The 24,833-nt window shown below is 44.2% G+C and overlaps 1 protein-coding gene across 3 annotated transcripts in view; it reads right to left on the bottom strand.

The window, feature by feature from the left end:
• PRIM2 (DNA primase subunit 2) overlaps positions 1–24,833 on the bottom strand; it is a 238,641-nt gene that overhangs the window by 11,982 nt on the left and 201,826 nt on the right. For all 3 annotated transcript variants that reach the window (XM_090034474.1, XM_090034477.1, XM_090034482.1), the window contains one exon: positions 9,892–9,960. In XM_090034474.1, coding sequence (XP_089890600.1) covers positions 9,892–9,960 — 69 coding nt within the window. The remainder of the gene's footprint in view (positions 1–9,891; positions 9,961–24,833) is intronic.

Genomic DNA, 24,833 nt, shown 5'->3' with positions numbered 1-24,833 from the left:
GACGTCATTCTCCCATTGTACTCAGCCTTGGTGAGGCCACAGCTGGAGTACTGCATCCAGTTTTGGGCTCCAGAATTCAAGAAGGATGTGGAGAAGCTCAAGAGGGTGCAGAGGAGACCCACGCACATTATCAAACATCAGGAAAACAGACCTTATGAAGACAGGCTGAGAGCCACTAGGTCAGAGGAGGGGCAGACTGAAGTGCTGTGGATCCGTATACAAGGGGGCCAGGGGAAAAGGGACTTAACGGCAGGAATTTACTACAGGCCACCCAACCAGGGGGAAGAGCTGGACCAGGAATTCTCAGGTCAGCTCGCAGAGGCAGTTAAGTCAAGGGACATGGTCATCACAGGTAACCTAAACTACCCAGGCATCTCCTGGGAAGAGCAGTCAACCAGGTCTGACTGCTCATGTAGGTTTCTAGCTGAGTTACAGGACCCTCCATCTAACCCAGGAGGTGCACAGTCCCACAAGGGGAAATGCCCTGTTGGACCTGGTCCTGGCCATGGGTAAACACCTGGTGAGTGGACTGCGGGTTCTCAACCACCTGGGCGACAGCGATCATCACCTATTGAAATTCACCATCCAGCACAGAGTGTCAAAGGCCTGCAGCAAGGCAGCAGCCCTAGGCTTCAGGAGGACAGATTTCAATAAGCTAAGGAGACTTGTTGGGGAGGCACTGAGGTCCCGAAGGGGAGGGGAGTTCAGTGTCCAGGAAGAGTGGTCATTCTTTAAGGAGACGATCCTCCAAGCCCAAAGGGTGACAATCCCCACGCGGATCAAAGGGGGCAAGAGTGCTCAAAAGCCGCCATGGCTCACCAAAAGCATCCAGGAACATCTCAAAGCTAAAAAGGAGGCGTACACGCAATGGAAGGGAGAGGCCATCACCAAGGAAGATTATACCTCCATTGCTCAAGACTGTAGTGGGGCTGTTAGGAAGGCTAAGGCGGAGATGGAACTGGGACTAGCAACCCAGATCAAGGATAACAAGAAGTCCTTTTTTAAATACAATGGGGGTAAAAAGAAGGTACCGGGTAACGTAGGGCCTGTGCAGGATACGCTAGGAAATCTGGTGGTCACCCCAGATGACAAAGCTAACCTCTAACAATTCCTTTGCCTCCATCTTTTTGAGCAGGGACTGGGGCATCCCCCACACTGGGATTCCCGATGGACTCGGGGCAGGCGCTGCCAGGCCCAGGGTCAGTGAGAACCTAGTCAAGGAACTTCTCATGGGAATAGGCCCATGGGTTTAAATCAGCAGGTCCGGACAATCTCCAACCCAGAGGTCATTGCAGGACCCCTGGCACAGCTTTATGAGCACTCATGGTGCTCTGGTGAGGTGCTGGAGGACTGGAAAAGGGCCAACGTGGTCCCCATTTTCAAAAAAGGGAAGAAGGAGGACCCAGGGAACTATAGGCCTATTAGTCTTACCTCAGTCCTGGGGAAGCTCTTTGAGAAAATTATCCAGGAGAACATCTGTGAAGGACCAGAAGGGGAGATCATGCTTAGGGGCAACCAACATGGGTTCAATCGAGGCAAGTCCTGTCAGATCAACCTGGTGGCCTTCTATGACCAGGTCACCAAATCCTTGGACACAGGTGTCGTGGTGGACATAGTCTTTCTGGACTTTAGGAAGGCCTTCGATACAGTCTCTCACCCCATTCTCATTAAAAAATTAGGTGACTGTGGCATCGATGCCTACGCAGTCAAATGGGTCACAAATTGGCTGGAGGGCTGCACCCAGAGAGTGGTGGTGAATGGGACTTTTTTGACCTGGAGGTACATTGGCAGTGGGGTCCCCCCAGGGCTTGGTCCTTGGGCCCACATTGTTCAACATCTTCATCAGTGACTTGGACAAGGGGGTGAAAAGTACCTTGTTCAAATTCGCGGATGACACCAAGATGTGGGGAGAAGTGGGCACACTGGAGAAGAGGAACAGACTGCACCTACATCTAAACAGGCTACAGGTGTGGGCAGATAAGAACAGGATAGGATTCAATACTGAAGGTACTGTACCTAGGGAGGAAGAACCAGCAGCATACCTACAGGCTGGGGAACTCCCTTCTCGTCAGCACAGAGGCAGAAAAGGATCTTGGAGTCATTACTGATTCCAAAATGAACATGGGCTGCCAATGTGGAGACAGTCAGGAAAGCTAACCACACCTTGTCATTCATCCACAGATGCATCACGAGCAGGTTCAAGGAGGTGATCCTCCCCCTCTATGCGAAACTGGATAGGCTACAGTTGGAATACTGTGTCCAGTTCTGGGCACTGCACTTCTGGAGGGATGTGGATAGCATTGAGAGGGTCCAGAGGAGGGCCACTTGCATGATCGAGGGCAGCAAGGCAGGCCCTACGAGTGGAGGCTACAGGACCTGAACCTGTTCAACCTCCACAAGAGAACGCTGAGAGGGGATCTGGTGGCATTTACAAACTGGCCAAGGGGGGCCAGCAGGCTATGGGAGAGTTCCTGTTCCCCCGAGCACTACCGGGAGTAATGGGGAATAACGGCCATAAGTTGACTGAGAGTAGATTCAGGCTAGATATCAGGAGGCACTACTTCACAGTCAGAGAGGCTAGGAGCTGGAACCAACTTCCAAGGGAAGTGGTGCTTGCTCCTACCCTGGGGGTCTTCAAAAGGAGGCTAGATAATCACCTAGCCAGGACTGTTTGACCCCAGCATTCTTTCCTCCCCATGGCAGGGGGCTGGACTTGATGATCTGCTCAGGTCCCTTCCGACCCTACCAACTATGAAACTACAAAACTCTTCAGCCTGCAAAAGCACAGGCTCAGGGGTGATCTGGTGGCCACCAATAAGTTTATCGGGGTGCTCACCAGGATCTGGGGGAACATCTGTTCACCAATGGATGACAAGGCTGAACACTCACAAACTCCTCCATGACCATTTCAAGCTGGACATAAGGAAGAACTTCTTTACAGTCCAAGCCCCCAAGGTTTGGAATAGACTGCCACTGGAGGTGGTTCAAGCACCTACTTTGAACGCTTTCAGGAGACATCTGGATGTTTATCTTGCTGGGATTCTATGATCCCTGCTGACTTCCTGCCCCTGGGGAAGGGGGGCTGGAGTCGATGATCTTCCAAGGTCCCTTCCAGCCCTAATCTCTATGAAATCTATGAAATTAAACACATCCAATGAGCTTTAGTTTAAAGTGCCCTACTGCCATTTTTTCAGCATGGGGATGCGTGGCAACACTGATACACATGATATGCAGCACTTTTAATTAGTGCAGCTCGCTAATTAAAGTGCATGGTGCCAGGTCTGAAATCACATGTAAAAATGCCCTGATTAATGTAGGCTGCTGACAGACTGGGGGGTGCGGAGGGTGTTAGCACTTTACCAGAAGCAAAAACACTTTAGTTCAACCTGGCTACCCAGCATATGTATCAACTGGGTGCTTTAGTGGGGCTTTTATCTACAACTGCGTCAATAAGCTATTAGATAAAAGCACCAAAAAACCTTGCCGAAGCACGTGATCTATACAAAGACTGAGCAAGCTAGGTCAAATTAATGCAATGCCTCTTCTGGGCATGTGCTGTGCTTGGTGCAGGGGCACACAGAGCTTAAAGTAAAGCACTGTTTGGTTTTCTTTTTTCATACCTGTAAGCAGTTGTAGTCACTTAGGCGCTTTTGAAAATATGGCTCATCAGAGAAGAACATTCAAAACAATTATATATTCAAATTTTTAGATGAAAAATAATTTTTGTTCAGACATTTAAAAATCAGGAATGAATCTAAAATTCAACATGCCTAAAAATTTAAATAATCACGGCTTTGCTGTAATTATGAAGGCAGTTTTTATGCTGTAAAAACCTAAGAACAAAAATTTGCACGGGGATCAATAAATCAATCCTACACAGGCTAATGAACAACTTTCAGGCTGCACTTTAATTAACGTTAAATCACACTGAATTTGGATAGCTAACCTAGAAATGAAAGGCTTTGTATCCTTCTAAGCAAACAAGTACCCACAAAAACAATTTTAAATTAGCAAACAGCACACAACATCAGTGACTCAAGTAACTATAAACTGATTCAGCGCTGCTGTGTTCTCTCTTGACAAACAACTCAGGTCCCAGCACACACTTATCCTAAAATCATCACCAAATGTATACCAGAATTACACAGGACTTGGTTATGTTTTAAAACAGTGCTATCACAATTTTAGCCCCACAAGCCAGATGAATAGTGCAGGGTTGATCCCTGTGCTGCCACCAAATGCTAAAGTTGAGGCATAGGCATCAAGCCATTTCCATCAGCCTTGTCTAATCCTAGCCAGGTAGGGGCAGTACAGGACCCCAGGGCCAAATTCCCATGACACAGAAGCAGCATGGAGTAACATGATGCCCCATCCAGCTGGGACTGGTCTCCAGGGGCTCGCTCTGCCCCTGTGTGCCAGGACCAACACTGCCTGCATGCCCAATCTAGCACGCAGAGCTATAGCCCACAGGGCTCCACACAGGATCCATGGGAAGTCCCCTGGGACAGATGTCATGGCACTGGGAGTTGCATCTGGCCTGCACACCAGGGACTGAGCATGAGTATTTTAGCCTATTTTAAAGTGTTTGCTGTATACATCAGCAAAGCTAAACCAACAAGTCCCTCCAGTAGAGATGCAGCTTATACCAGGAAACAAGTTCTCCTGCTGGTATGGTATAAACCAGTAACTGTCTATGTGAGGGTTTTCACTGGCACAGACTAACCAGTTTCACATCCCTAATATACCTATGCCAACAAAACTCTGAATTATAGATTAAGACCAGAACTGTTATTTAAACGACAAAATACACTTAACATTTTAATAATACCTGTTGCAGAGGAGTTAGGGACTGGTGTTGGATTTGACAGATCTAGAAGGCAAGCCCTTACTCAGCATCAACTTTAATATATCATCTTGGGTGAAACACTTGTCATCTCTGGGCCACTTTTAGACTGAATTATAATAATACTTACTCATCACTCAGAAGAATTGTGAGGATTAACTTACTGAAGGGTTCAAGTCCTCAAATCAGGGGCAGGCAATTATTTTGGCTGGGGGTTGTTACCGAGGTTTGACAAGCTGTTGAGGGCTGCAAGGGTAGGCCCACCCCTTGACTGGTGCCCCACCCCCCCAGTCACCATCTTGGGCACAGAAGTCCCACCCCTTAACCCCTGACCTTTGCTACCAGAAGTCCCACACTTTGCCACCAAAAGTATTCCTTTCAGCAAGGGGGTTTGTCACCTCCAAATCAGAAAAATACCTAATTATATTCTAAAAAAAAAATCAAATATTTACCTATAACATCCATTAATTTGATTTCCAAAAATATTTTTGTCCTGATTTACTAGTGTTTGCATAGTGTACATGGAGATGATTGTATAATACCTTAAAATGAAGTCTTACTCTTGTATATTGTGGCAGGGTGGGGGTTTGGGTAGGGGGTGGGTATAGGTTTGTTACGGGTTATAAGTGTGTGGGTAAGCAGGGTATGGGGGAAGATATGGGTGTGTGTGGAAGGTGGATAGGTGTGGGTCTGTATGGGTGTGGCAAGGCATTTTTGGGTGCCTGCCACTTTAAGGCTAGGAGCAGACAGGTGCAAGACAGCTCAGATTAGGCTGCCATTTAAGTTTAGGCAAACAGGGCACAGGCAGCAGTTTGCTGCAAGCAGTCAAAGAAGTAATAACTTCTGGCTGAGCTGCTGCTCAGGAACATCTTGGAGGTAAGAGCAGGAACTACGAGGTGGCAGGAGGCTCCTGGTCCAGGGCATGACCTGAAACTGCACCCTGCTGGGGAAGGGTGGCCTGGTGGGACTCCCTTTGGTGAGGGAGTCCTCAAGAAACGTCAAACCAGTTACCTCCCCAGTGAAAGGCAGTTAGGGGCACCTTAACTCCAGCCCCCACCATCTGGTTGGTTATTGTGAGGGTAGGGGTGAGAGGCACCTGAGCCCATAGGGTTGTAAGACTCAGGAGTTGGAGCCAGGCACACTTACAGAGAAGTACCTGAACCCAAAGAGGATGCAAGACGGTAGGCCCTAGTGAGAGGGCAGAATTGAAGCCAGGCACACCTAGAGAGAGTGTGATGGCCACAACCAAAAGGGTTAATGAGCAACTTATAGCAAAAAAAGGATCTGCTTTTTGAGTATCTGGTAAAAGCACATAATAAATATTGGCTAGGACAAAGCTTATGAAACTGCTTCCCGCAGACGCATCCTGTCTGTCAGAAGCATAAGCATAATGTTATATTTAACTGTTTGTACTGATCTTATGACTAACATGAGTTTCAAAAAGCAGAACTAAAAAATAAAACTGCAAACTTAGCTGATTTAATAAATTTTTGCTTAAAGGTCAGTAAGATTGACAAACCTAACCAGAAGTATAATTTAAAAAATGGGGCCCACATTTCAAAAAAATTCTAAGTAGGTTGAACTTGGGCAGGAAAAATGCTAATCTCAGACCCAAGTGATGTGGTATGATTTGCTTATTGGGTAAACCCAAGCTTAGGCAGTAACCTATTATAATAATTTCTAACACCTTTTAACCCCATAGGGTAACAGCCATAAGGTAAGATAGTGAGTGGCTCTAAAGCCAACAGATTAGCATAGGACAGGATATAAAGGAACATGCGCGTTAGGTGACCAGTAAATAGGACAGAACAGAATGGTCATTGCTGTTCTAAGCCCAGACTGCAGACTCCCAGTGTGAGTGAGGGCCAGATCCTGACTAAGGAACCTTCCTCGGTGCTCCCTCCGACCGTGTGGATTGGGGACATCTGACTTCGCTGGATCAACCTGACGTGTACCTAACACTGAGGGACTATCGAAAAGTTGCTAACCAAGTGGAAATTCTTTGTCAATTGGTCTGTCTGTTTTTATTATCACTACCAATTTTTAACTTTTATTGTTATGTCTGTTTATTAGCTTAACATTTCTATTAACTGTTATACATGCAAACTATTTTTTGCTGCTTAAACATATTTCTTGTTGTTATTTTGCTGTTATAGGTAAAATTTATTTTTACGGTTATAAGTAAAACTTGTCTTTCCTTCACTTTCAACCCAGCCTCCTCGATCCTGAACTAAACAGCCCAGTGGCTAATACAATTACAGCACTCAGTCAGTCTGCAACTAAATTGATACACTCACAGTGCCCAACTGGCCTGTGACAAGAGAGGCACCTGAGACTACAGGGTTGTATGACCCCGGGGCCCCAGTGTAGGGGCAGAGTGTTGGCCCAGGGAAGGAGTGGAGTGGTCTGGTGAGGGGCTAGAGGCAGATTCAGTCCAGACTTTGGTAAACTGCCCAGCCACTCTGCAGATAAGGGTCACGGGAGAGACCCAAAAGACTGTGCCAGGGCTGACCAAGGAGTGGAGAGTTAAGCCTGATGGCCTATGTGGTCACTCAGAGGGAGCAGGGAAGGGTGTATGTGGTCCAGAAACAGGGCAGCGTCAGAGAGGCCTGGTAAGAATAGGCAGTGTGTCAGAGGCCCCAGTGCAAGGGGGTGGCATGAGTGTGGCCCTGAATGGTGCAGTATGTAAGAGGCCTAACAACATACTTAGTCTGGCCTGGCCTTAAGCCCACAGACATGGGCCACAGTATACAGACAGCATGGATCGTGGATAGTGTCTCCTGTCATCAGGGCATTATAATGGGTGGCCTCCCATTTAGAACACCAATTTATTAAACCAGCAAATAGTGAGAGGTGAGACTCGGCAGACTGCCCCATATAGACAGGTGGGAAGGTTGAGTTTAAGACCCGGCCCTGAGCTTGCCCCTTGCCACAATGGGGTTAGGGGGTGTGGGTGTGTATGGCATGAGGGAGCATGTGCAAGTGTGTATGGATATGTGGGGTGTGGGTGGATATGGGGTTTGTGGGAGGATGAGAGTGAGGGAGGGTGCTGGGGAGGCTTGTAGCATGTGTGGAAGGGGAGGATGATTGGGTGTGTATGGCAGTCTCCCTCTCACACACTCTCTCCTGCCGCTCCTGGCCTTAGGACACTGGTGTGGGCCCCATGCTCGCCACAACTTTGCCCTCCCATCTGCCACCGCTGCCCCTTTCCTGCTGCTTTGTAGCTCCTGCCCCATTCGCTGCTCTGGCACCACGTCCCAGCTGCATGGCCAAGACCCTAGGACACAGCGGGAGCAGGCCCAGCCCAGCCAGCACCACGCAGAGCCAGCCGAGAATTGTGGGGGTTCCCAAGTCCTGCAGTCCGGAAATGCAGCTGGGAACCACATGATTTTGGAGCAGCTGGCAGGCAGGCAGCTGTGGGCAGCAAAGTGGGGAAATGGCAGTGGCAGGAGTGGGGGGGCATGAGTGGCAGCAAGGGGACACACAGGAGCACAGCAAGAACTGGGCAGGAGCAAGGGACTTGTGCCAGAGCCAGAGCTGGTGGAGGCCCAGCATAGGGCAATAGGAGCATGGGGCCCAGGTTGGCAGGGGCTCTAGGGAGCCAGGCCAGCTCCCCCCCTCCCTGCTGGCACACTCCAGCCTGGCTCCATAGAGCCCCTGCCAGCCCGTGCTCCACACCGGGGCATTGGCCCAAGGGTACTGGCGCAGGCCCCACATTCCCATGTGCCTGCTCGCTACCACTCACTCCCTTGCCTACAACCACCATTTCCCTGCTTTCCTGCACACTGCTGCCACATGATTCCCAACTGCATGGCCAGGACTGTAAACTCAGCAGGAGCTGACCCGGCCCTGAAGACTGGGGCAATCGCACTAAGTCCTCCCCCACCTCCTGCTCCTCCCCCTCTCCCACCACATTCTTATCTGAATTTCCTTCTTGGGCACAGGGAGATGGGGCCAGAAGCCTCTGCTATGCAGGGGCTTCCAGCTGGGGGTTGGGGGTGGGGTAGGGCTGGGCTGGCCTTGCTGCTACAGCTGCTGGGTCCTGCTACCGGCTCCTGTCTTCTTGAACAGGCAGCAAGGGGCAGATAAATGTTAATTTTCTAAATTTTTTAGGGGCCCTGTGGGCCAGATAGAATGGTGGGTTGCATCCGGCCTGGTGGGTCGTATCTGTCCCATGGGCCATATTTTGCCCCTGCCTCAGATGCTACAGCAATTGGGACAACATACATTCATAAAAAAGAAAATCTCCCCTTAGTCTTTTTAAAGGGCACTTCTAATATTCTTCATATTAAAAAACAATCTAGTGTCTATTGAAGGAAACTAAGCAAAGGAGGGAGAAACTGTAATTGCAAATGTTTATTTTATTTCCTAATTTAAAAACTAACACCATATAATTACAATATAAAATATAAAAATCAAACTGAAAAAGAAAACCAAGTACAAAGTCTTTAAATCATTAATCATTACACATTAATTACGATACCACCCCTGTGTTTAAGAGATGCCTTACAGTAAAAAAAAAATCTTAACATATTTTCATTGGAAATCAGTTGTAGTGCCATTCCCCACTTCCTTTATCTTTTATTGTTCTTTAAAATATTAATTAAAACACAGACTTTCAAAAACGTTTTTAAATATTGAATATTCAGTGGCTTACTTGACAACAGTATTGACACTTTCAGGAGGCAAACATAATTTAGTTTTGACATATCATATCACTCTTTGATATAGCAATATTATAGAGATAGTTAGCCATGCTACTCTGAACTCAGGCAGAAGGCAGAGCAGGGTGGTACCTTAGAGACAAATTACACACACACATATATGAAATATTTTATGCAAAAATAATTCAAAACACCTGGAATAAAAGCATCTAAGTACATATACTGATTAAGTCACAAAAACAAGGCCAAACAGCCAATTATGCATATGACAAATGCAGAGGCTCCAGAGTTTTATGCATTATTTCCAAGGCCCTTTCTAGAAGTCATTCTAGAAAGACAAAGACATTCTGATCACTGTATGATAAAAATTAAGTATTTACTTACATCATGTGTCAACTCAAAGTATTTCTGACAGGCCAGTTGGTAATGCATACCTTTCACTAACTCCAAAATCTGTACAAAGTAAAAAAAGAGAAAGGAATTAGAGGTAGCATTTTTTCAGAACTGAGTAATTCTATTGCTTGTTGACCTATAATTGGCTGTTACAATAGTAACAGAAACAGTGCAACAGTAACACAATACTATTATTTACTTCACAATAGACAGCCATATATTAAAATGCAAGAAATCATGTTACATATTATACATTTACAATTTTGTCCTGTAATAAATAATGTTCCATGCAAACTGGTTGCTAAAAATGTACTTTGGTTCTATTAAAACCAAGATAACCATAGGGAAGAGATGTTCTGGGCTTGCAACTGTGATTTCGATATCTTTAACTTCAAGAATAACGTAAACATATATTTTTGCATTGTGTTTCTGACAGTTATTGTCAGAATATCATACTGTAACATCTCTTCCATAATTGCAGATATAAATCTAGTAATTCAAGTGGCTGAAGCATGAAGCAATCTAGTATACTATTTATATTTTTATTTTCCACTTTACTATCTCATATGGATGCAACATAAAATATTGGTGTGCTCCCATCAACAAAATTTAATGCAAACCCTTTAGACAAGTATCTGTAAGAGGTGAATGCTTTTGCTTTCAATCAGATCTGTTCTTTTTTAATGAAGTTATTTCTAGTAAAGCTCAGCAGAAAGCAAGCATGAATGGTATGTTCTGAACACCTATTAGGAAAATCATCCTATCTTTTGTAAATACAATTTGCTTCCCAATTCTACCAAATGTAATCTTTTCTGTGCTGCATAAACTCCCATTCTTATCAGCAGAATGCAATGCCAGTTAAAATTTTTTAAGTTGTACCACCTTCTGCCTCCCTTACATAAATCAAAATGTATACTCTGTCTGCTTATCAAACAGAGAATATTGCTGGAATTAAGAGATAACCTCAATAAAGGGAAAAATAATTCTCAAGAAATGTTAATTTTCAGTCCCATTCCCAAAAGTTGACCTTTTATGTCAAACATAAAAATAAACCCCAGCTTAAATCCCTGCTGTCCTCATTATTGGACACTGCTTTATAGTTATTGACAGATGTACAAATAAATTACATTTGCAGAATGGATCAAACTACATCACACTGCCAAGAAAGTGTTTAACTTCATTGTTTCTCTGTTATAGCCCAACTGATTACATTTCTATGCTTCGTGTCACTTTCTGTTAAATTCTAGGTAATAAACAAAAGCCCAAGCCAACTAGCCAATAAAGTCTGAAATCTGGCACAGTCTATGTATTTGACATGTCCACTTTTCTAAACCATCTTGGAGGAAAAAATAAAAATTAATACAATTAAACAACAAAACAACAAGAAACAGTTCTTTTACTAAACAGTGTTAACCCCCACCCTCATCTTATATTTTCTTCTACTAGTTCTTTATTGAATGGGCAAAATGTATTATATACAGTACAGTGGATTTTTTAGAATAATATCAACTACACTGTATTGCAGTTCATATCTTGCTTACAAATAAAAACAACACTAAATGCCGCTTATACAGCTGAACTGGAAGTTATGGAAGTCAAAAATAAAAAGTAGCACATCTGATATTCATCAATAAAATTTATTATGAACATAAGCTAGCCTGTCCCAAAATCCAGAGGCTTCATTTAATGAGTTTCGTTTGTTTAATCTAGTATCTGTTTTAAACATACAATCTCTGCTCCTCCTAGTGACCTGGAATGCTTGGATGCACAGAGCCTATTTATGAGAGAGAGAGCCAAGGCATAAAACTGCATCTTTTGGTTGGGTTCTCAACTGAGAAATATCTTTATTAATAAAACAAAGTTCTTAAATAGTGGTTTTTCCCCTAATACCTCCAGCCATATTACGAAGGAGGATGGTACTTGTATCTTTACTTTAAACATGAGAAATCAGACACACAGAAGTAAATGATGTATCCAGGGTTATACAGCAATTGAAGTCAGAAGAGAAGACAGGAATCAAATACAGTTTTCAGAGCCACAAACCTCTGATCTGTTCATTAAATAACTGCCCTCTGCTACTTCAAGGCCAAATTCTGTCAGGACTTATTGTACCTTGCAGAGTAAGATGTGAAATTCTGCAAGCATCGGCTGGCTATTCCTAGATCAGCTTGTAAATAGAGGCAGCTACGTAACAATACATCTTAAACTCCAAATTCTTCTAACAGGGAGTCTGTGAGAATACAAAACATTTCTAATTTTTTTTATCAAGTTTCTAACAAGCCAGTTATTTCAGACATATGAATATAGAGGAGACTGTAAATACCAGTATTCATCTGAATTTTCAGTACTGTTATACCACTGTTCCAGTGTTGATTAGGGATATAAAAGGTTAAACAATTAATTAACCGATAAGCGGAGCAATAATTGGTTAGCTTACTGGTTATCCTCTGGCTCTGAGCAGGTGCAGTCTGGCAGGGAAATGGGGAAGGGAAGCCATGTGGTGCCCCAGTAGGAATCAGAAGGCAGTACGGCAGCTAGGAGGGAGGAGCAAGGAGGAAGGGTAACTAATACCCAGAGCCTAAGAGGAAAACATCAAACAGCCTATGGACTCACAAGAGAAGGCTGAGGGGGGACCTGGTGACTGTCTATAAACTCACTAGGGGGGGACCAGAAGGGTTTGGGAGAGGCCTGGTTTCCCCTAGCACCCCCTGGCATAACAAGGAATAACGGCCACAAGTTGTTGGAGAGTAGGTTTAGATTAGACATCCGTAAGAACTACTTCACAGTCAGGGTGGCTAGGATCTGGAACCAACTTCCAAGGGAAGTGGTGCTGGCTCCTACCCTGGGGTCTTTAAGAGGACGCTTGATGCCTACCTAGCTGGGATCACCTGAGTCCAGTTTTTTCTCCTGCCCAGGCAGAGGGTCGGACTTGAAGATCTACAAGGTCCCTTCTGACCCGACTTCTATGATTCTATGACTCATCAATGCCAGCTGAAATTGCCCACCTCCCCCCATCCCTGTTCCTCCCAGTGAAAAGGTCCCAGCAGCTTGGAATAGCTCCCAGCAGCAGCTGTCTCCAAGCTACTGTGTTGTCACTTAATCATTTAACCCATATAATTAGAGAAGGTTAAACAATTTTTTAAAACTATATTTACATCCCTACTGCTGGTATCCCAAAAAGATGATATATGTGAGTTCCCCTTCTGTATTCTTCATCTCTACTTCACTGTAATGAATTAAAAGCCTATGCCTTGTATGAACAGTATTTTTTTGGTTTGGTAGACAAGTAGAAAGACTGAGGAGAAAATACTGATTTCAGGTCAATTATAAATAATTTACTGAAGTCAAAATATTTTATTTTGGGTTATTTAACCATATTTTTAATCCCCCTTTACAAAAGACAGGTCAATTTCAAAACAAAGATAGAATAATTTTGTTATGAAAATGCTGAAATACAACATTAAATTTTCCCCCTTCTTTCTAGCTGATATTTCCCTCCTTTTTTCTCCAGCTGAAACTATTCACCAGATTCAGACTGAATTTGTATTTAGTTGTGGTGAATGCCCTGTTCGTCAAAAAACTTGCCTATCTCTAGTCAAATGCCTGATGTTTCTGGGTTTATGGTCAAAAATCCAGGCAGAAAATCTGAGTAGAAGTAAAAACTCTGTGACCCTACTGCTCACATCTCCCCAGGTTGAGTATGACCCGTCCACCACTACTCTCTGGGTGTGTCCCATCAGCCAATTTTTTACCCATCCAACTGTGTAGGATGGCTTGATGTCTTGTGGCAGCCAGAGGAAAGGGTACAAGGACACTGAAGACATATCTCTAGAAAACAGATAACATCAGGAGCTGGGAGGAGCTGGCTGCTGATTCCAATGGTAACATAACCTCAACCAAGTTTATCACAGCATGCTTTGATGTAAAGGGTCTTATCCTCAAATCAGAGAAGACAGAGCGGAGGAAGGAAAAGGAGAGAAGTCCTGGCCTCCTGCATACTCACTGCTGCGGAAAGACCTGCAACTTCTGTGGACCAATCTGTGGCTCAAGGACTGAACTCTTAAGTCACCTCAAGATCCATCAATGAGCTATGATAGAGATTAATCTTGAATTGAAGGATTGCTAATGATGAGTACTGCTGCACAGTTCATGTCATTACCAAAGCCTGCTTCAAGTGACTCTAAGATAATGGAGATTCTTCCATGACATTCAGTCACCTCAGTTTGTGTTCTCTCACTGGGCAGGGAACAGCCATTCCTTGCTCAATCTTCCCTCAGCTCAGTCTGGCTACTAAGATGTGTAGGTAAATGGATTCTTCTGCTGTATAACCCATTAAAAGCTGAATTTTGGAAAGTTATAGCACTGAGGCAAATATTTCAAAAGTACATCCGTGTCCACTAGACTGCCCTTCCTGTTCTAAAAAGTGTCTTGCCTTGACTTTAGCAGAGTGTCTACTACTTTAGCAGAGTAGTCAAGCAAGCAGAGGGGAGTTTCTGTGAAAATAAATGCAAAATACATTAACATATTAAAATTAAAATGTGTCTTGTGGCAAATATGCAACACTAAAACTGATGCTTAACTAGAAAGGAACCTGATTTATAATCAGTTTTTAATAAAACAATTTGTATCATCATTTATGGATGTCACTTATGCTCAAAATACATTGGAAAACTTGAAAACCTGCTTACATGTTGTTTTTCAATAGCATTATGTGAAAAAGACCTGTACTCAAAACTGATTACAACTAACTTAATTCTTGTTTCCTCTGTAGACATTCTCAGAAATGTCTACTCAATTCCTTTATTTTGTGAATAACATTAGATTCTTGAGGACCAATTTGCTTGGAGTAATAGTCCTTCCTTTAATTCTCAAGTTTATTTTCTTTCACTGCCATCTGCAACTTGCTTTTCTGCTTTTGCTTTATGGACTATTAATGAGGTTAAGATGATGTTTGCCAGCTGCGTCCAACCACCTGCTCTCTAATTTAGATCATCTGCTTATATAGCTAAGATGTTGCATAACTGGGTACTTTGGGCCTACTTACAGTTACTTTCATTCATCCAAGGTCAGTTTTTTTATTTTAAAATTATTACATTTCTGTCTGGTTTTTAAAAATGCAGTCTCTTACTACAGTTTTAGTTAAAGGTGACCCAATTCTAACCTTTAATATTATTTCAAGGTGAGTGAAGATGTGATTGAGGTGCAGGTTCTAGAACGTATCTGAACCCATTATTTTTTTTCAGTTTCAGGTTAGTTTTCATCACCTCAGCATAACTCAACTAGATGATCTGCTCAGGTCCCTTCCAACCCTAGAAACTATGAAACCTGCTCTACAATTACCTTCATTCACTTGCTAATACAGGGTATGTATCCTTTCTGATGGTGTAGGATCTCATCTGTATTTTAAATAGAACCCCATGAATTTCTGGAGGTTCTACTTCTATGGAACATCTGCATGTCTACTAACTTTTTACTGAACTCAGTCCAACTCCCCCCTGCCCCCAAAGCCATTTGTAATCTAGGAAATCATACTTAGTTTTGCCAAACTATACTTTAGGAAATCATGCTTAGTTCTTGCACATTACAGCCAAAGGCACAAAAAAAATTAGTTTAATTCCTGATGCATACATTCCTAAAGATACATGGATCTTGTTTTCTAAAAATGAGCGTAACAATTTAGATGGTGAAAGAAATTATGGCTTCTCGCTGAAGACAGTTTTCTCTGTTAAATTACAATTACTTTAATTCACTATCTGAGCTCCGAATCTCAAGTATAATCATATAGATCCTTTCTTAGAAAGGGAAAGGCCCTCAGCCTTGGTTTTCTTCCCCCTGAAATACTCAAGGAATTCACTGACTGACAATGTCCAATTTTGATCAAAAGTTTAATACAATTATTTTAGAAGACTTTTATCCAAAGTAACGGAACGAAAATAGAACAGTCCCAATTTTTAAAAATGATAAGACAAATCCTGCAGCATACTGCCTTATTAGTCTTCTGTGTATTCCCGCCCAAATATTTGGGAAAAGAGTGGACTGGTTTCAGAGAAGGCTACTCTTGCACAGACTGTTGCTTAGTAATACATTATTTAGCATTTTTTATTTAAAAAGACAAAATTATTTGTATGTGACCTTCATAGACCTAAAGGGATCTTCCAGCTACACAGACAGATTAAAATTATGGAAGAAACTGGCTATAACAACAATTGATAAAGCTCGCTTACAAGTAATTGTAACTATTCAAATTCAGTTACAGCAGTTTCTCAACCCATGGGCCACAACCAAAAGTGGGTTGCAAGAGTATATGAAAGGGTCAGAAACAAACTTTAAAAATGGATTCTCCTTTAAAGGATAAAAATGTGGGAAATGGTAGGTTTTCCCTTTCAGGCTGGCAGAGTTCCAGCCTGCAAAGGGTTGCTTGGTGCCCCCCCACCCCCTCCCAGGGGGCTGGGGCTGGCAGGGCCTGGGGGCTGCCTTATACTTAAACTATTTAATGGGTCAGGACTGCCCAATGTTTACAAATGGTCCTATAAAGGTTGAGAACCACTGTGTTACAGGATGGACAGTGTCTTGTTTAGTTGTTTCCCAGCTAAGACAGGAATATGATAAGGATGTTTGGTTGCTCCACTACTTTTTAATTTATTCTTAAATGGTCTAAAACAGGAGCAACAGGAAATCAATTCCACATCCCCATGATACTGACTTATCCTATCCCTGTGTCGCTTTATGCAGATGCCACATTAATAAACCACATAATCCCAAATAGGCCTCCAAAAGTTATTAGATGCTTTTCAGTAACAGTGAGCCCAAAATCCAGTAAAAGCCCCATTATCCGGCATTTATTAACCAGTATTTCTATTAACTGGAATTTCTGGCTAGCCAGCCGTGAAGATAGGGGTGGGAAGCCTGCACATGGCAGCTGCTGCTGCCCTGCATGTGGCCACTGTGCCTCCCCCCCCTCCACCTGCCCGTGTCCAACCAGAAACCCCTGTACCTCAGGTAACCAGCACCCCCATTCCCCACCTATGCCAGAAAACAAAGCTTTTACTGTAGCTGGAAATCAAAACAGTTAATTCTAAAGTATTGGTTTTGGGGAATGGAAAGAGGAAACAAGTACTTTTTTTTTTTTAAACAGGAAAGGAAACTAGAGGTAGTATCTTCCTTAAATATCCTGTAATCTATTTTAACAAAAGTCTGAGCTGGAATAAGCACGTTAAAAGTGTAAACACTGAGGCAAAGCAAACCTTGGGTGGAATTTTATGCTTTTACAATAAAATGAGCAGAAGAGCAGTTCTAGCAGCACTACAGGTCTACAGATCTGAGGTGGAGTCCACTTTACTGTATGGAGCAGAACTCGGGTGCTGACTGTGGATTCAACATTGAAAAGATCTCCAATTATTTTTTTAAGGCAACTTTTATCCTTACTGAATTATGGCATGGAGGCTCACACACTCTGAAACTGGACTAATAAAAGTAAGCACCTTAAGCTCAATTAAGAATTCTAAACTAGTGGATGAAAATTAGATCTTTTACATCTACCAGATACTTTAAGAACATTCTAGAAACCCCTCTCTTTCCAAATAAACACTTCTTGCATGGTTAAGCAATATCTATATTCTCCTCCAGACAAATGACCTGGAAAACATACTGGAAATCACCGACCCAGTATTTCACCTATATTTAAAACAAGACATAAATTTAGGAATAAAAGATGCCAACATGCAAACAGATATACTGGCAGTGAGACTTTCTCAAATGTTTAAAAGATTAATAGAGCACCTGTTTTGCCTAGAAACTGACCTGTTTGTAATGCAGAACTACAAACAATGATGAAGATGATGAAGCTAGTGTTGCTGCATGCATATGTTGGAAGCATGAGGGTCAGAAAGCCAGCAACACATAGGATGGTCCATGTCAATCAGATCTTGGGTGCCCAAAGGAAGGCTGTAACAGCATTCATAGATGATGTGGTCAGCCATTTAAGCTTAAGCATCACAGCTGCAGCCAGCATCATTGAACAGCCCCCAAGACTGCATGCATTCCTTAAACCATCCAATGCCTGTTCTGAGACAGTTAAGAGCAGTCCAGGCCCTGTGGGGCAGCTGCCATTCTGAGGGGGCAGAAGCTGGAGTTGGGGATGAAGTTCTTTAGCCACAGTTCCTGTGCAGCATATTTCTTGCACCACTGATGGGAGGTCCATGCTGTAGGTCAGTGCTCTCCAAACTTGTTTGATCGTGCACCTAAAAAATTTTTGAGCACACCCCCCCCATATATATATTTAGAAATTATATACATGTACTACTCGTGTACTGTACGTGACACATGACCGTCTGCGAGTGAGGGCACCAGTGTCAAACCGTATATTAAATATTAGTAAAGCTTAATTTCTTTCTTATTTTTTCAGATAAAAAATAAATATAAATAGAAGTTCTAACATTTTCTTCCTGCACCCCAATGGATCATCTTGCACACCCCCTGTAATGCACGCACCCCACTTTGGAGACCACTGCTGTAGGTGACATGCCACCTGTAGATTTGATGAGCTTATTGGCCTGAGTAGAGAACGGGTTCTGAGATTTCAAGTGGTAGTTAGTTTTCTGGCTTGTGGCTATTAGGTTGGAGTGAGAAGAATGGTCTGGATCTTGGGTTTTGAGGCCTAGGGCCAGGATAGTAACTTATTTCTAGATGCTGGGAGGCAGGAAGCAGAGAAACCTGAGAGGACTGGTAAGCAATCAGCTGGAACTGGAATAAGCCATCCGGTAATGATCCTCATGACACTATTAACACTAGAATCCACTAGCTTAGTGTGCATGCTCTGGCCCCATACTGATGCACAGTACTCAGCAGGAGCATATGCAAGTGCCAAAGCAGAGGTGCAAAGTGTTTGGAAACTTGCATCCCAGGTGGTACTAGCAAGGCACTACCTCACAACAATGAAAGGTCATTACTAGACCAAGATGCAACCTAATGAGAGCTGCAGTAGCTATGGGCTGTTGGACCTCAATATTTGAACAGATGACTTAAGTCAGTGCTGGTGGCTTTGTTCTTTGAAGAAAAAAGAGGAAATTGGATCTCTCCATTAATGGGAAATTTTAAATACGGTGAAAAAAATTGGCCTCTAACAATTCAGACCCTGTCCTGCACTCTTAAGGTATATTTACGTTTTTCATGCAAGTAATGAGGGAGGAAAAAAAAACCAAACAAACAGAATTTCCCTGCTTTATCTCATCATATACTGTATTCTAATTTTGCGCAAACTGGCAGAACGCATAATCTTATTATATGCTTTAGTAAAAAATATGTCTATAAATGTTATTTTATTATACACAATTGTTGCTCACTTTTGTGGACTGTATTAAGGAATGCTATAAATAAACTACTACTACTATTATCGTATTTACTTGCACAATACAAGCACCTTTCCCATAACAATCAGACCTCCAAAATTGGAATGCATGTCTTAAGCAAGGAAGGTGATTATCTTTACCAGAACTTCACTGCAAGGAGGTGTAGAAGGATAAAGACCCTGTTACAAGATGGCTGCCAATTTCTTTGTCCCTGCCAGAAAACAGGAAGGGGCAAGGTCCAGTGTTAAGTCTTTCATAGCCACTCACAAATTGGCACTGGTTTTTGGCAAATTTTATTCCATAACAAGAGTATGAGGGATATGGAGAACTGATGTAGCACCCACCACAGTATTACATATCCCCCAATCATTTATTGCACAAGACTCCTAGGCACATATCTTCATTTTTAAGTATGTCAATAAGAAAGCGATTAAATATCTAACAGAGAAGTAAATGTAATGAAATACCATGTATGTAGTAGGTTTTCCCCCCTAGTTTTACAGCATCTACTGATGTAAGTCCATGGCAATTACAGATTTCATATTTTGAAACCTTAATCAAATTTAATCCCAGGTTAGGCTCTAAACATGCAAGTGGCACTTCCACAGCCTTTTAGTCATTTAAGTCATTCACTGGGATCCTATTTCATACCACATAGCAGCCACTGGGATGTCTAAATTCCTTATGTGTCTCTATTTTAGCTTGAAAAAGTCTATATAACTAGACACTATTTTATGTAAAGAAACAATCCAGAATGACCCAACAGTTGTCTAGTTCCACCTAAACTATGCAATCTAAGTCCATATAGGAAACCCTACCTAAGTTCCTAATACCTTATATGGAAATAATCACACTAAGAAACTTAGATGGAGGAGAAAAGCTCATCTAACTTTTGCCCAATAACCTAGTGAAGTAGATCTGGGTCATCTGCCCTCTTCTCATACTAAAGGGACTTGATCCCAGATCTCCCACCTTCCAAGAAAGTGCCTTAACCACAAGTGAGATACCACCTGGATGGAAAGGAACGCAGAAGTCCTAAGGACCAGAAGAAGAGCATGTAGAGAGTGCCAGACTCTGTAGTCACTTCTTGCATGCTTCCCTTCTGGCTCCTGTGACTCTTGCATTCCTTTCTACCTGATGGTCCAGCCTCCCCAGTAGGAATGGAGGATGGCCTCAGCCCTGCGCTCTGGGTAGGCACTTTCCTGGAAACTGGAAGTGGGTTGAAAACCACCTCTGGCTGACTGGGGTCTCAGTTACCCCCATCAGATACTACTGCCAGGGCTCAGCTGCCCAATCAGCTGCATGCCACTACAGAGAAGCTCTGTGACAGCCACCGTGGTGAGCAAAGTTGCCCCTCTGCCCCACATTGACTTTGGTGGTCCTGACTCAGTCCCTGCATGGCCAAGCAGTACTCTCTGCATGACTCTGCAAGCCTAAGCAGCATTCCTCCCTAGCTGCTTGTCCATTTCCATTTGTTGGAAGCTTCCTTTTCGTGCGTTAGCTTGTTGAAGAGTTCCCTGCTAAGCCAAGCTGGTTTTCTGCCATACTTACTAGTCCTGTTGTGCATTGGCATAGTTTGTTCCTGTGCCCTTAGTAAGGTTTCTTTAAAGCAGCACAGCTCTCTTGGATTCCTTTCTTTTCCCCTCAAACTGACCTCCTAGGGGATGCTGCCAATCAGTTCCCTGAGCAAGTCAATGTCAGCTTTTCTGAAGTGCGCACAAAACGATTACAACACTTATAGATAATATAGCGAGAACCTCTTTTTTTGGAAGATGCTCAGTGAACAAGTGCACCTAAATTGTGAAGCAGCTCTTTATCCACGGAAAATTTAGGACAAAACTACCAGGGAGCATTTGATTTAAAAATCATGATTTAAACCACTGGTCAGGAAGCCTTGATTTAATTGTTGTTTTCTACAAAATGAGCATTCTTGTTGTTTGATATCCTCTATTAAATTACCTTCTTGAAACTTTGCACTTCTAGAGAAAGGTAAGGGCTTGACTCTGTGTACACAAACTTGCAGAGAGACAAGAGGGTTGATCAGGTCTGTTATCTCATCTCCATATACTGCTGTTAACAAGGATGTAATCTCTGGAAACACAAATCCACAGTTTGAGGGCTGAAACTAAACATCAGAGTCCCACTGGGTAGAGTGGTTTTCTTTAATCTTTACTAATCTCTAGAGATGCTTCTGGGAACCCAGTAAGATTGGGCCCCTAATATAGTCCACGGCCTGTTGTGACCTATTTATAAAACTTTTCTAAAAAGGTTACATGAATATATTGCCCTCAAATAGTATATAATTAGACGTTATAATCCATATTCTATGATGAGATCTTTGAGCTCTAACATATCTTAAATTAAAAGTAACCTTATATATGGGGTTTGTTTTTTCCTTCAAAAAAAGCATCTTAACCAACCCCCCCGCATTAAATAAAAAAAAAATCTGATTTTTTTTTAAATTTGTTGATTTTTATCCACCCTGGATTACAAAGTAGAGAGGTTAATGTGAAGAAATCTTAATGAAATGCTCAACGGTAATTCAAATTTCACTATCATAATGCAGTGTGTATAAATTAAGAATATCAGTTTTGCATTAATTTTTGCACCTATTTTATATTTTGACAGTAACAAAGATGTAATAATTATGAAACAAACTCTCAATCATCTCAGCTTTCTATTTCATGTAATATTAAGCATTTTTACAGAGTAACAGAGACATGCTGGGATAGCTCACATGACTGAAGTGCAGTTCTGGATGGGTATAAACTGTTTTGGAAGGAGGAGTTACTCTTTATTTAAAATAGCTGCATGACTGCTCAGAGAGATAGTGTGAAACTGGAGATAGGTCTGTGGAAAATCTTGGGGTTAGGGTCAACGGGTAGAGAAACACAGGTGATGTCATGGTGGGTGTGGGCTATAGACCACCAAACCAGGAGGATGAGGTAGATAAGGCTTTTTCCAAACAGGTAGGGGAAGTTTCTGGATCACAAGCCCTGGTTCTCACGGCCAATCATCTCGACATCTGCTGGGAAGACAATACAACAGTACAGAGGAAATCCAGAAAGTTTTGAGAAAGTGTTGGGAACAACTTCGTGGTGCAAGTGTTAGAGGTGTCAGCTAGGGGCTGTGCACTTCTTTATCTGCTGCTCACAAACAGGGATGATGTGGTGGGGAATATAGAAATGGACAGCAACTTGGGCATAATCAACCATGAAATGATTGAGTTCAGGATCCTGAGGAAAGGAAGGAAGGAGAGCAACAGAGTAAGGATTGTGCACTTCAGAAAAACCGACTTTAACTTGCTCAGGGAACTGATTGGCAGCATCCCCTGGAAGGTCAGTCTGAGGGGAAAAGAAAGAAGTCCAAGAGAGCTCTGCCATTTTAAAGAAACCTTACTAAGGGCACAGGAACAAACTATGCCAATGCACAACAGGACTAGTAAGTATAGAAGAAAACCAGCTTGGCTTAGCAGGGAACTCTTCAACAAGCTAACACACAAGAAGGAAGCTTCCAACAAATGGAAATGGACAAAAACTAGGGAGGAATGCTGCTTGGGCTTGCAGAGTCATACAGAGAGTACTGCTTGGCCATGCAGGGACTGAATCAGGACCACCAAAGTGCAACTGGAGTTGCAACTAGCAAAGAAGGGACATGAAGGGTAGCAAGAAGGGTTTCTACAAATGTCACCAACAAGAGGAAGATCACAGAAAGTGTGAATCTTTTACTGATTGGGGAGGCAACATAGTGACAGATGAAGATAGGAAAGAAATGCCTTTTTTACCTCACAGGAAAGGTCAGCTACCAGACTACTCCACCTGGTAGCACAGTTTGGGGAGGAGGTGAGCAGCCAACAGTGGCAACGAGGTTAGGGACTATTTACAAAAGTTGGATGCATACAAGTCCATGGGCCTGGACAGAATGGATCTGCAGGTGTGGAGCGAGTTAGCCAGAGTGACTGCAACGCCAAGGGGCATTATGTCTGAAAAATCGTGACATCAAAGGAGGTTCTGAACGATTGGAAAAAGGGAAATATAGTGCCCATCTTTAAGAAAGGAGGATCCAGGGAACTACAGACCAGTCAATCTCACCTTAGTCCCCAGAAAAATCATGGAGCAAGTCCTCAAAGAATCCATTTCTAAGCACTTGGAGGAGAAGGTGATAAAAGCATGGATTCACCAAAGGCAAGTCATGCCTGACCATGGTCATGCCCAAATCCCGGGCAGGGTCCCCCTGGCCTGAGAAACCAGCGTTCCCCAACGGCAGGCCCACTGGGCATGCACGCAGTTTAAAAGGGCCCACACCAAACATGGGGGGGGGGGAAAAAAAAAAAAAAAAAAGCTGTTAGGCTCCGGAGCGGTGAGAGACGTGCAGGTGAAGCCCGCTGCGCCCCCGCTCCCCCAAAGCCCCCCAGACACCCCCTCAGCAGCTGCAGAGCCCCCTGCCAACCCCCAGCACAGCCGGAGGTAAGCAGGCTTGTGGTGGAAGGGGGTTAACTCCTCGCTCCCTGGGAGGAGGTGGCTGCCTGGAGCCGGGCCAGGTCAAGCCCCCGCCCAGGCCCCTACTTGGCCCAGCCCCCCAGGGAGCCACGCGAACAGGCTGCATAAACAGGCACTCGAGTTAGCGCCGAGTTCGCTCAGGAGAGGGCGCGGGAGGGAACGAGACCCTGCCTGCGACCCCCCCCAAAGTAGTCAGCCCCAGCCGTAGCCAGCCTACCAGAGGCATGACATGGATGGGCACGCGCCACATCCCGAGGGTCCCCTCGGGCTCTGCAGCACCCCCATTGGGCACCTCAGAGATGGCCACCCAGACGGAGCTCATGGTTCTGGGCTCCACGCAGACGGAGCCCCTGCCTCTTGGCTGCGGGGGCTGCCTGTCCCTTTTTCAGGCTCTGGGGCCCGGGAGCATGGCCACCTCCCCTTGCGGGGTCTGCTCCCTACTGGGGTCTCTGGCACGCCAGCTGGAGGAGCTCCAGGCCACAGTCCAGAGACTGCGCGCCATCAGGGACTGCGAGCAGGAGATAGACTCCTACTGCCAGGCCCTTCTCCCCCAGGAGCCGCAGGGTAGACCACTGTCTCCCTCCAGGACTAAGGAGGACTCTGGGACCTCCCGCTCAGCCCAGTCAGGGGCATGAACCAAGGTGGTCAAGGGCCCCAAGGCCCGCCGCACCAAGGCCCCTCCCTCGCCGGAGCTTAGCAACAGGTTCACACCTCTTGCAGCCCCAGCAGAGCCTGCTCAGTTGCCGGCTCCCGCAGAAACCCAGGCTCGACCGCAGCTACTGCCCCCGCTCTCCCCAAGTCAAAGCGAAAGGTGTTTGTTGTGGGAGATTCCATCCTGCGGGGCACTGAGGGGGCAATCTGCCGCCCCAACCCCTTAGCCCGGGGAGTCTGCTGCTTCCCGGGGGCCCGCATCCGAGACATTGCGGAGAGGATCCCGCAGCTCCTCCGGCCCACAGACCACTACCCCATGCTCCTTATTCATGTGGGCACCAATGACACGGCTCGGAGCACCCCCAGCCAGGTCATGAGGCGCTACAGGGAGTTGGGAGCGGGGCTTAGGGGTCTGGGAGCTCAGGTGGTGTTTTCG

This window comes from Crocodylus siamensis, chromosome 1 (genome assembly GCF_052110815.1).
Source record: "Crocodylus siamensis isolate JL-2025a chromosome 1, ASM5211081v1, whole genome shotgun sequence".
Lineage (NCBI taxonomy): Eukaryota > Metazoa > Chordata > Crocodylia > Crocodylidae > Crocodylus > Crocodylus siamensis.
The sequence above is the reverse complement of the archived record's forward strand: the minus strand, read 5'-3'. Positions and strand labels throughout refer to the sequence as shown.